The 13,084-nt window shown below is 36.5% G+C and overlaps 1 protein-coding gene across 1 annotated transcript in view; it reads left to right on the top strand.

The window, feature by feature from the left end:
- The window catches only part of LOC142317781 (uncharacterized), a 67,696-nt gene extending 56,486 nt beyond the window's left edge, over positions 1-11,210 (top strand). The window contains exon 4 of the mRNA XM_075354330.1: positions 11,078-11,210. Within this exon, the coding sequence (XP_075210445.1) occupies positions 11,078-11,210 (133 nt within the window). The remainder of the gene's footprint in view (positions 1-11,077) is intronic.
- Positions 11,211-13,084: the final 1,874 nt, after the last annotated feature.

Below are 13,084 nucleotides of genomic sequence, written 5' to 3'. Positions count from 1 at the left end.
AACCGTTTATGATAACCCTGAACTACATATTGTGAATTTTAATTACCTTAGGAATATCGATTTCAAAAGTAAAATTCATCCTATTCCTTTCTTAACACAATAGATCGTAAAAAAATATAAAACAGAACACACTATAGCACTTAATGAAAGTAAAATAACCAAAATAAACATAAAATGAGGGGAACTAGCGCAAGGCAAACGTAAAACTAACAAAATAAATAAAATAAAACATAAAAGAAAATTAATATGACACAGCTTTAAACCAACTTAATATGAATAACAAAATAACATATTACCATGAAATAAGCCCCAACTAACGTGAAAAAATAATAAACGGATATAAATACAACATGAAAAATGAAAACAGAAAGTGAAATAAAGTTATAAAAAAGTAACAGAAAAATATCGGTCATTTAGAAAATAAGTCAATAAGTCATGGTTTTGCAAATTAATACCTAAATAAACACTTCTCAAGCAAGCGGAAAATCGACCTATTATATATGGAAAATGAAAACTGAATCAATGGTGCAGAAGGATCTCTAATTCCATTAGCTAACTTAATCACAACTTAACTAAAATTAGCGATACAGGTAGTAAAATAAAATAAATACAACCTAATTAAAATAAGAATGCAAAAGGAGATCCTTTACTCTTCTCCTAATATCGAGGTTTTGTATTTGTATGATGGATTAAATTTCTCTTTTTCAATACGAATTGCTCTAATAAAAAGTGAGTCTTACACTCGATTTGCTACTAAGCGTTCAGTTCACTACTTTTAGTGATAGGGCCTCCATCAATTTTGTGGCCTGCTGGTCATTCATTATCTCTAGATTGGTTCCATGATCCCTCGTTTTCATAAAAAAATGTTGAGATGTTGAAAAGATGATGGAAAGCTTCGAATCCTTTCTCTCTTTAACCTAGGTTTTTCTGTAGGGTCAGTATTGTAGGCTCACCAGAGAATCCCAGACCATTTTTCATGAGGTAGACCCATCTGTCATCTTCTTTGGGTCAGTTGGGATTACAACCAGTTGAGGTGGAGGCGTTGTGTCCCTTTCCAGTAAAAACGTAATTACTACGAAAAAGGGAGCTTCCCTTTCTTCCATAGATTAGCCGGCAAGTCACCGTACGCCCTATAGTCAGAAATAAAAATTTGTAATGAATTATAAAAGAATAATATTATATAAAAATGATTTATTTTATTTACTCATTTGACACATAGTATTAATTTTAATGGTCCAGTGGGTCTGTGTGTTTGTCCTCATGTTGCAAGGCACAATTTTATACGTCGCCACATCTATGTGACATGTAACGGAGCATTTATGGTGTTACTTTACGGAAGGCGTTCCTCACAGCGTCACGCAAATCTTCATTTGTGGTGTAGCGACGTGCAGATACGTGTACTTTTTTTGGTTTGCATGGCATTTCTCCTGCCATCACCCCATTCGGTCGCCCTAAAGTACAAGACCGAATATCTGTGCCACAAACGGCTACTGAGCCTCGAAACAGTTTAGTGACGAGCGTTCTAAACAGCTCCTAGAGCTTACCTAACAGCGTGAGCGGACAAAGCACGGTGCGGTACACCACCGGCTTACGCGTCTCAACCGCTTCCTTGTCATACATTTACTAAAATGCGTAGGCGCACACCGTCAAATACCAAAAATATATATGACATCCATAAATTAAAATTTACTTCGTCTAGACAGCGATTCGCTGCCACGCCTAGGTTGCTGAATGCCAGCAAGTACCTGTCGAACATATTAAAGTGCTTGAAGCCTTAATTGGCTGATGATCAGTCATATATATCTCTAGGTTAGCTTCCGACAGCAGTACGGTAGGAGTCTTTCCCTTAAGTAAACTACTGATGTCGGTTGAACACAGCAACCGCACTCTCGCCACATTGACTCGCCGTTTGTGAGTGGCCAATTTTCCCCTTGACCTCTATGTTCCAGGGTGGCCCGGTCCCTGTCTCCCACAAGAGCAGGGCTGTTAAACATCAGGTGTTCATTTGACTGAACCTCTCCGCAGACACACAGCTCATCAGCTGCCAGGCGGAACGAAAACAGATATTGGTTCAAATTAACATGGTTAGTGAGCACCTGGACACCCGTTTCCCTTAAAAAAGAACTCGAGGCATACCACCCCACCATATCCCGTATAAACTTGTACAGGGATCTTCCCTGTACAAGTTCGCTGGGCAATCCCCGGTGCCTTTTTCAGTGCCATTCGAGAAACCACTCGGTCGAAATACATATCGGTAAAACATATATATGTGTGCCTTGATAATTCTCCAAAATGATTTGTCTGGTGTGGTGAGATCAGGACTTCGTGGTGGCCATGATAGGCTGGTAATCACCAGCTGGAATACCGCAGCCAACAAAAGTGCTGGAAATTTTTTGTCAGTAAAAAGCATCTTTCCACGGTGCACTGCAGCGGGGAAGGTTTCTAATAAATCCCAACAGGATGCATCGCGATGTTCCTTGTCTGCATCTGACAGTTCATTGATGAACATCGGACGAAATGGCCTAACTTTTTAGTCCCTTTTCATATGGCACCGCAGTACACGAAGGTCAGCTGACGGTTTACGAGTCGATTTCAATGGGTATTGTTGAATGGAAACTTCAACAGCAGCACATGTTTCTAACCGCGTAAACGTTTCGTCCACACCGCGGCCTGTCTTTAACACTGCCTAATTCAGCGCATTTGTTTCCCAAGCCAATATTGTTGCTTTTCGTGGTGGCGGCTATTAAAGTGTTGCCGAAACATATCACTAATTAGCTTCATTTTTTGATTCGTATGTTGTCATTCATGAACCCATATCATATACTTGTCACTAACCGCTCCACAATGCTGTAACTACTGGTATCAGCCATTTTAGCACAACGTTCTTTTATTCAGTGTCTGACGTTGTAAAAAGCTGTTGCCAACCGACCCCAACGAAACTATCGTATGTTTTAAGCACATATTCTAACTTGTATTTTCCGTTAACTTTAGGGGTACGGTGACTTCCCGGCCAATCTGTACATCCGTTTAAAACTTGACTTCAGGTCCTATGAATTATCCGTAACTAGCTCTATCACCTGGATTTTCTCAGACTTGGTCATCTTGCTGACCAGGTGAGCATTACTCATCTTGTTGGGTCATCAAGCTGATCCACTACATCCTTATAAACTTATTTGGCACCAGAGAGGTTAATAATCTCTAAAATCATTAGTTCCCTTCACTGTCAAATGTCTAAGATGGGTTCTGGGCTGGAAATATTGTCCGTCTGGTTACCAGATTTCAGCAAGTTACGCTTTAAGAATTGTAATAACTCTTGCACAAGGCCAGAGCGTGAAGATTGCTCTCAAAACTAATAGAAGAATAATAAATATAATTTAGTGGAGAGTACTGGACTTACAAGATAATCCCACTGGTACTAATCTTTGCTATAAGCAAAAGGAAATAAGAAGTATTAAAAATCAATTGATACCACCCACTCTTACTGGTATTTATAGACAGAATTCGGCGCATTGGTAAAACTAGAAAGTCATCTCTATAAATTATAAGGTTGATGACTATGTGATATTATATCAGCAGATTAGGTTCCAAAATTGCATATTTGTAGAAAAATCCAAACTTCGTGCATAAATAAAAAAGTAATATTCTTGTGGCTGTTGATGCAGTCATTTCTAGCTGGATCAGTCTCATTGGTAAATCTGTCAGACTGTAAAAGTAATCAGTATGTTCCTTATAACCTCTCAAGAAGTTATCATTATCGTGAAACAATTGAAGCTTCAAATGGATGTATGACTTGATGGTGAGTCAAATATTGCTGTATACAGTGATACTGAATTTGTTGATATCATTGGAGAATATTTATCTTATCTCGCATTAGAAGATTTTCTGCAAAGCTGGAAAGTGGCTAGAGTTACACCCATCCTTAAAAAAGTGATAATACTTTTCATGCCTTGTAACCACGGTTATTCTATGTATTTTTTAGTGTTCAACTTCATTTTACATACTACTACATATCAGGATAAGTTTGCGAGTAAAACAATGAAATTTGTCTTTATGTCTTTATTGTTTTTGTTTTTTTTGTCAACTAGGACAAAATAGAGCTAAGGGTAAGTGATTTATCTACTTAGATCTATCAATCAAATCTCGGGTCATCTTCTGCTAAAGAAACGACCATTATTTAATCTTCATCAGTAATGGTAAAGTTGATCTAAAAGTTGTTTGAAATTATTTTCTTTTATAAGAATGAGTGATGCAATCTTTGATGTATTATTAATTAAATATTCCATGTAATGTAAGTAAAGCTATCACTGAAAATCCACACCTCTAGCTCACTGATTATTCCATTTCTATGTTAATGCATATCTTTATATAACCAGAAACAGGTCAGGTCAGTTTTTCTATATGCATTTCTATATGCTGCGGCGATTTGCCGCAATCCTCTGTCCCCTTCTTTCCGCAAGACAAACAGTCTATCCACGTTTGCTCACATATACATCATTCCATTCACCGTGAGTAATTTCCTCGTTCTATGACCTACGAGTAATTCGCCTGTCTCCGCTTCTGTCCATTCCACCATGCTGAAGCTGTATTTCAACATATGTACGGCAAAGTTTTTTATCAACGTGATTTTGTTCTTCGAGGTCAGCCTTTTTCCTTGGATGGATGTTACTCTCCTAAAGTATTCTTTAATCAGCTTTTCCTTGACATCTACATTCTTGATTTAAGGATATTTTTATACTTCTCCGTGCTGTAATTGTCTTATGATCGTACTCATCTCGCCCATTCTCCTTGGAAATTTCAGCCCCCATTCCTCTTCTAAGAACGACCTTCCCGCTCTTATCCAATCCGAATTCGTTCCGATATCGCTGCTGAATTCTTCGACTGTCAGTAATATCCTATCAAGTTCTTTCAAACTTTTCGCTATTAGTTTTAGATCACCCATATACAGTATGTACAAAATTGGCTCCACGTTGCTAAGCATTTCATACCTCAATTTATTGGTTCACAGTCGATGCGTGAGAGATACCAGCGCTAAGCAGAAAAGTAACGGTGACAGTAAATTCCCTGAAATATGCTTCTTGGTATGCAGATTGTTCCCGTTCTCGTGTTCCGATTCCCTTATTGATCAGTAGTCGGGTTCTCCATTCCTCATATCTTCTGCTATACTCTGATGATCATGGATGGACCTTCGTCATCATCAAAATTCTTAATATCAAACCGTAAGACACATTATTGAAGGCTTTCTAGTAATTGATCCAGATCAACCCCAAATTCTTTTTTTTTCTTCTAACGCAGTTAGTATTATTTTTGTCCAGATGAAGCATTTCCTTATCATATGGACGATATGATCATATCATGCACCCCTTTCTGTTCTGAAAAAACAAAACATACTCGTTTTTCCTTATCTATTATTATTATTATTATCATCATTCTCTTGGGCAAGCCCAGTAAAAAAGCATCCTGGCCGGCCCATAGGCAAGGCGCAGGAGCTATAACTATTGTTCTGACGTGCATTTTATATGGTAGCATGAACTATTGAAAAAAAAAAAAAACTATGGGTAAAATGTAAGAATGAAAGATAAAATACCAGACATAACAACTTATGAACTGCCAGATGTTAACGGCCATTGTCCCCCGTTTGCAGTTCCATCTGATGACGATCAGGTGGCCCCTCAAGAACAGGCGTTATCTTATCGCTCGAGCTTGTGATGTACCGACGGACCAAGCGGCATGTGTCCAGCAACACAGCCTTCTGCATTGGTCGGAACAGATTTGCTGGTGCTCCAACGGATCTTAATGAACCATGCAGAGAACGTGGAATCTCTCCCATCGCGCCCAAAACCACCGGGACCACTGTTACGCTCTCCTGGTCCCAAATCTCCCTGACTTGTTCTGCAAGATCCCTATACTTCACTAGTTTTTCCGTGTACTTCTTCACTATGTTGGTGGACAATGGAATTGTGACATCAATCAGGAAGGTGATTTTTTCCTGCTTCTTGGTCAGAACGATGTCTGGCCTATTATGCTCCACTGTCCTGTCCGTCAGAACAGTACGATCGTAGTACAGTTTATACTGATCGTCCTCTAATACAGACTGAGGAGCATACTTAAAATACGGGACTGAAACGGAGAGAAGACCCAGGTCCAAAGCCAGTCTCTGATGAAGTATCTTCGCCACGTTGTTATGTCGGACTGTATATTCCCTTGGAGCTAAAAACTGACACCCGCCAACGACATGTTCGATGGACTCGTTGGTCGATCCACAGAGACGGCACAGGTCAATGGTTACAGCAGGATCCTTGACGACATGCTTTCTGTAGCTGAGTGTGCTGATGACCCTGTCCTGTATAGCAAATACAAGGCCCTCCGTCTCAGCAAACAACTCGGCATACTTCAGCCAGGCCACAGACGCATCTCGATCAACCGCTTCATCCATAAGCGCCGCATAGTACCTCCCATGCAACTCCCTCGAACGCCACCTATCCATCACACTGATCTCGGAGAAGGTATCCTCAAGGGGCTGAAATTTCTCATCCCCGAGGCGCAATGGGGTTAGATTACTGTCACTTTTTACTATAACCCCGTGGAGCAAGCTGGATTGGCTCTTCTCTAGGAAGTATTTCCGGAGATTCAGCAGTTGTTTTGCATGAACCTCCCGCAAATCCACAACGCCTCTTCCTCCTCTATTCCTGGACAGGTGAAACCGCTCGACAGAGCTGAGCGGGTGATGGGAGCGGTGTCGCGTGAACGATACACGAATCATTCTATTAAGCCCTTCAAGGTCTGTCCGGGTCCAATTTATCACGCCAAAGCTATAGGAAATCAACGGAACGGCAAACATGTTATTATTATTATTATTATTATTATTATTATTATTATTATTATTATTATTATTATTATTATTATTATTATTATTATTATTATTATTATTATTATTATTATTATTATTATTATTATTATTATTATTATTATTATTATTATTATTATTATTATTATTATTATTATTATTATTATTATTATTATTATTATTATTATTATTATTATTATTATTATTATTATTATTATTATTATTATTATTATTATTATTATTATTATTATTATTATTATTATTATTAAAGTTTTATCCTACCAATTTCATTATTTTATTTATTATGATCAACAAAAACTACAAAATAATCCATTAAATTTGACCGTGATTTTTAAAATAAATTTTATGATTATCAATTCCACATTGCTATTTGTTTCTTTACAGTTTTAGGATGCTGTTGAAAAATAATATTTATAATACCTACAAAAAATTAATTTAAAAAATTCTACTAAGAGAAAGAAAACATAAATTTTAATTCTGAAGGCAAAGTTATCCTCCTACAAATATTAATAGTAAATTTGAAATGATTTTCTCTATCAAAAAGAAATACTATTTTAATAAATGTCTGGCACTTGAAGGTGTCTTTAGTTTATTAATGCATTAAGAAAACCGTTAATTTTCATAATGTTTTAAATTAATTTTGTTGAAACTTTTATAATCCAGTTTAGATTTATTAATATTACCTAACGGTTAGAGAATGCATTCCATAGTTATCTTCGTATTATTATTATATATATTCTTACATTAATTAGAATATTCACTTTCATTTATTAATACTCGTATAAATTAGTAAAATAAAAGGTTTATCGTTTATAAACCTTGCTTGTATATACTACAAGATAGAAACAGACTTTCGATGATATAATACTCTCAGGGTAAAGTTCAAATACGTTAGTGATTTAACCTTGAATCACTTAAATATAAGGTTATTGTGGGTAATAGTAATAACTATGGCTCCACCAACAGCCTAATTTATTAATTCCTCTCGAACTACCGAAAGGTCGCACACAAAGCAATAAAATCACAGATAACAAGTACGTTTCATTAAACGTATATCTCCACGTGATCGTGCATGATAATGATCATGCACGATCACGGTACATATAAGACCGAACAAAATATATTCAATTACTAAATAACTTTACGTTGTCAACTGCAAAACCAATTTATGAATATTCAGAAGAAGTAAGAAATATTTCCGTACTTATTCGAGTACAGAATTCAATAAGATAGAATGCAAGACCGTGTCATCGGAAAAAATAGTTTTTTTCTTTCGATTCTTCTTCGTCTCGAGTATATTTTATGGTAAAGAAAGAGATAATGTAATCGTTATTTTCATATCTACATATTATGAATATTCGTTTTAATTTTTTTCATACGTAATTTTGATGTTACCAGTAACTGCCATTGAGGTAATTAAAACTGTTATAATTTAAGTTTATTCAACCATACCATTATAATTCCTCATTAGCTCTCTCTCTAATTTCTTTTTTGTTTTTTTCTTGTCAGTCCATTTGTAGTATATTATTAAAACTCGAATGTAAAATTACATATAAGTTAGTAGATAATGATGTTTTACCACCTTCGTTTGGACAAAATTCTTTATTTTCTGTTTATTTTCTGTATCTTTTGCTCAGTTTCGCTCAAGATTAGATGATTTCGCCCAAGGTTTAGACTTATTGGTCTTCTTTCTTTAGGTGTCTTTCTAAAGCTGACTAACATACTGACATATGTAATCATCTACAATCGTTTTTTGGGAAACAGATTTTTAAAACATTACTGTTTAAAAAAGTAGGTACATTTTATATCCTAATCCTTCATCAAGTATTGCACATATAACTAAATAAGCAGATACTATCAAATTTTATTAAAAAATAGACTGTGCTTGATATTACGCTTAAAGATAAGTATTGTTTCCATATATTTTTAATTTATATTTATTATTAATAATAAAACGAGAAGAACGATTAGGAATGTTTCAGTTATCTCATTCTTTTTCATGAAATTAAATTTTATGTATGGTTCTTTCTAAAATAGAGATGCAGAAAATAATCTGATAATAAAATTAAAAAAAAAAAAAAAAACACAAAAATCTGTTCTACAATTGATTTATTTCTGTATAATGAAATATTAATAGAAATATTATTCTTTTGTAAATATTTTTTTATCAGAGATACATTTATGAACTGCTTTCTTTACAAATACCCCTAATTGTTTCACTTTAAAGAAATAGAAAATGTTTTCTTGAATTAATCTTCTTGTGAAAAGTGAAAAATTAACACAAGCTAAATCAATTTTTGTAAATAATTAAAATAAATAAGTAAAATAAATAATTGTCATTATTTTACAAAGAATATGAGAAAGTCCTCTAGATTGAGTTATATCTGAATGAAAACTAAATAAAGCAGAATACTTTCTCCAGGACATAGTGATATGTTTAATGCGGCTAGAGGTAAAACATTCTGTAATATAAATATATACTGTATATATAAAAAGATATATGACTATAGTATGATAACCATACAGAATGAATTATACATCTATATATATGATAACCAAATGAGTTATTTTCCATATTTTTGCTTAGTGTATCACAAAGAGTAGTGGAAGAATAAAATGAAAAACAAATAATTTTTTTTTATGTGAAACATAATAAAGAAACAAACATAATGCAGCTTTGTATGAAGGATTAAAGTAATTCAAGTGCCTGATGAGTTAGTAAATCTGACTGGCCGGCTTCTTTTTATGATGGTAGTATGTTCAGTTCTTCTGGAAAACTTATGAATGTCCATCTTCCGGACGAATTGTTCTTTATGTTGATAAGCTGTATGTGAAACTTGTTTCTGGATACATTTTTTTCACTCTGTTTTTCTATTTATAAATACTTTCCTTTTATAGATTATTTGCTGGTAAATCTAGCTATGCTAGACTGTACCCGAGTGAATGAATTCTGGTAGTTCCAAATGCGAATTCAAATTCAACCTTTCTGTGGATCTGTACTCACAAACCATAGAGATTTATATCCATCCGTCGCCAGGTTCTACATTCTTTGATAAATAGAAGCGTAATTTAGCGCATGTACTCCTGAAGCTGTCATGCCCATCCAAACGTAGACTTTCAAAATTAACGCAAAATAAATGAAATGTAACTTAGGAACTTGGCATTTTTGTCTTAGCCTGCTGTTAACAAGAATTAGAGAACCGGGAAGAGATATAAAGATGCTTTATCTATAAATTTTATCTTTTAATTTGTTTATTATTTACACACCATCCGTGGTTTCATGTCAGCAAAAGAACTAATCTGTTTACAGAAAAACAATACTATTTTCTGTTTACACAAAAACGGGGAAAAATATATTCATTCTTCTGACGTATTACTTATTTAATAAAAATTAAATTTTTTTTTATTTTTTATCTCTACTCCCCTGGGCCGGACCGACTTGATGGTATTACGCCACCCAGGGGAGTGTCCGTTACTCTAATAGGCCCTCCCCACCTACCGGCTATATATCGGCATGGCAGGTCAGGCCTACCGGTGGCTCTTTTGAGATTTTTTATTCACTATTTTGTCCTATACGGAACCATATACCTATAAGTCGTGATGTGGCCCCAGGATTTTTGTAATACTCTCTTATCCTAACAACATACCCGATGGAGTCCTCAGCGGATCATCGAAACCAGCACACCTAAGCATGCTGGCTCTCACCGCTGAGGCTGTCCACCCAACCTAACATACTAATAACCCAACCTTTTTTCATCTACATTCTTTTGTGGTAACACTGTCTTTATGTATTCAGCAACCTTCCTCCAGTTTTCCTCACTGCTAAGCATGAAGTCCATAGTCTCTTTCGGTGTTTTTCCATGAATACCCACGTCAAAAAATAAGATTGTTTTTAATTCTTCTTTCTTTTCAGTATCTACAGTAGACCACAAAGATTTAGATTCAAATTTATATATGGTATACATTGTTTTGATATATTTTTATTGGTATTATAGAAACAAAATACTTAGCTGAAAATAATTGAATGAATGTATTTAATTATTGAAAGTATTTAATTATTGAAACTATTTTTAAAATGTTGCTGTTTTCTGTTAACCAAAAGTTTTAAGTACACAAAAACAAGAAAAGTAAAATAGTTTACATTTTATTGTTACGCTAGTAAACAATTAAGTTTTTTTATAAACATTAATTAAATGTAATTTTTGCCAACAGGAGCACTGAACTTGACTTAGACTGTTTGCACGTGAAAATAGACTGTCCAATATCAGTGGTAGATATGACGTATTACTGGTTTCAGTCGATACTCGATGATATACAGCGAGGAACTGAGGCGTCAAGAAAATAACGATTTTTTTGATTTTTTTATTCTAATATTGTAGTGCAGTAAATATTTAACAGAATATATAATTGAAATTACAGAAATTAATTCATTATGACCTGTCAGTCTACAAGTGACTTCATTATAGTTGTAGTTAAATTTTGTTTTGCTGCATTTTCCTTATTTAATAAAAACAAAATTGTTTTTAATTATTCTTTTTATCCAGTACCTACAGTAGACTACCGAACAGACATATAAATTAAAATTTATGGACTTTGTTTTTTTACTGTGATACAATTTTTTCGGCTATTCTGTCATTCCGCGATCTGGTGGCTCGCGAGGTGTGACCTCATATCCACGTGGTGATTCTTTGGTCCCGTTTGGGATATCGGGTAGGAAGGCATCCAGAGAGACTATACGAAGTACCCGGCGTGGGGTAGTCACAGCCGAATGTAAGTCTGACAGTTCTTCGGGAGAAGATAGTCACGGGGAGTAGTATGAAGGGAACTTCCTGCCCTTGTCCGAGCCCTAGAGGAAGGTCTCTGGAGCGTCTGAGGACTTTGAACAGCTGGTTGACGAGCCTTTGGCTAAACGGAGGTTAAGTGTATCTCCTATTAAATGCGAAGACATGAAGAATTTACGTACGGCGGGAGAACTCTGATGACGAAGACCAAATGAAGGAAGGAGTAAAGGGGAGCGGGCAGAAGTATGAGCTGCCCATACAGGGGGAAGAATTTCTTGTCAAACTGAAGTATCTACTGGTTAAGATTGGGTGCTTTAACTCTACTGGTGAAATTTGCACGGTACTTAACACATTTTAAAGTTTTCAGGGAACATTCGGATGTAGCCTGTGAAGGTCGCAGGCTTTACAGACAGCGGGTCCCGCCACTGGGCCCACGATTAATCTAGAACTGCTGCAGAGACTTCCATAATCGGGCTCACTAGAGAAGCTTCTCATAGCGATAGACAAGAGATGGCCCAGCTCGTTGTATGAAAAGATATGGGAGGAATCTGGCTTGTGCTGGAGGAAGAAGAGAGAGCCGAGATCTTTATCCTAAACTCCAAGGTTGATAAGAGGAGTGTGTGTAGACACACACACACACATACCGTACATATGTGTGCTGTGGCACCTTGAGCGAGGAGGAAACTGAATGATGGCAAGCTGGGTGCAGCTATCAGGGGGGCTCTTAGTAGCCATCCTTGGGGAAGAGGACGATCTTATTAGTAGAGGAGACAATTATGTGATTGTTGTGGAGGGTGAAGGCAGTGAAGTGGTTACTAACCAAGTGAAGGGCCTAGTTGAGGTATATGATACGGTTTTGCGACCACCAATGGCAAGTTGGGGCTGACAGTTAGACAGACTCTGGAGTACTGGCTCAGGAGGCGAAACAGCAGCCTCACTCTTCCTAGCGGATGAGGGACCGGAATAGATCCCAAGGTGGGTTCAGAGGACGGCAACAATGGTGGTGCGCCAACAGGATGCCACCTACAGCGACCTTCTTAGGAATGTTAACACGTCGGTTGGATAGGCCTTAGCTCAGGATATCCTGTCCGTTAGAGAGGGCAAAGGGAAGACCTAGAAGTTAGGCTAAAGGATGGAGGAAGAGCTCCTCAGGATTTAAAAGACAAAATCCTGGCTTCTGGTCCTAGTGCGACGGTGGCTAAAGGAGTAGCTTTAAGGACAGCTATAGTGCATATTAAAGACCTGGATGCCCAGGTGAGGGAAGAGATTATGGCCACGGTCAAGTGATCAGTGAATGAATGACACCACCTCAGCCAAGGTTACGTCGTTAAGGCCGGTGTTCGGTTGCACTCAAAACGCCACGGTGGTTCTGTCGCCAGGTGAAGCTCGGCGGCTGACGGTCAGAGGGAGAATGCTCTTTGTTTGCCAATCGTGCCGA

This window comes from Lycorma delicatula, chromosome 1, assembly GCF_047948215.1.
Source record: "Lycorma delicatula isolate Av1 chromosome 1, ASM4794821v1, whole genome shotgun sequence".
Taxonomy (NCBI): domain Eukaryota; kingdom Metazoa; phylum Arthropoda; class Insecta; order Hemiptera; family Fulgoridae; genus Lycorma; species Lycorma delicatula.
This window is presented reverse-complemented; position numbering and strand designations above follow the sequence as displayed.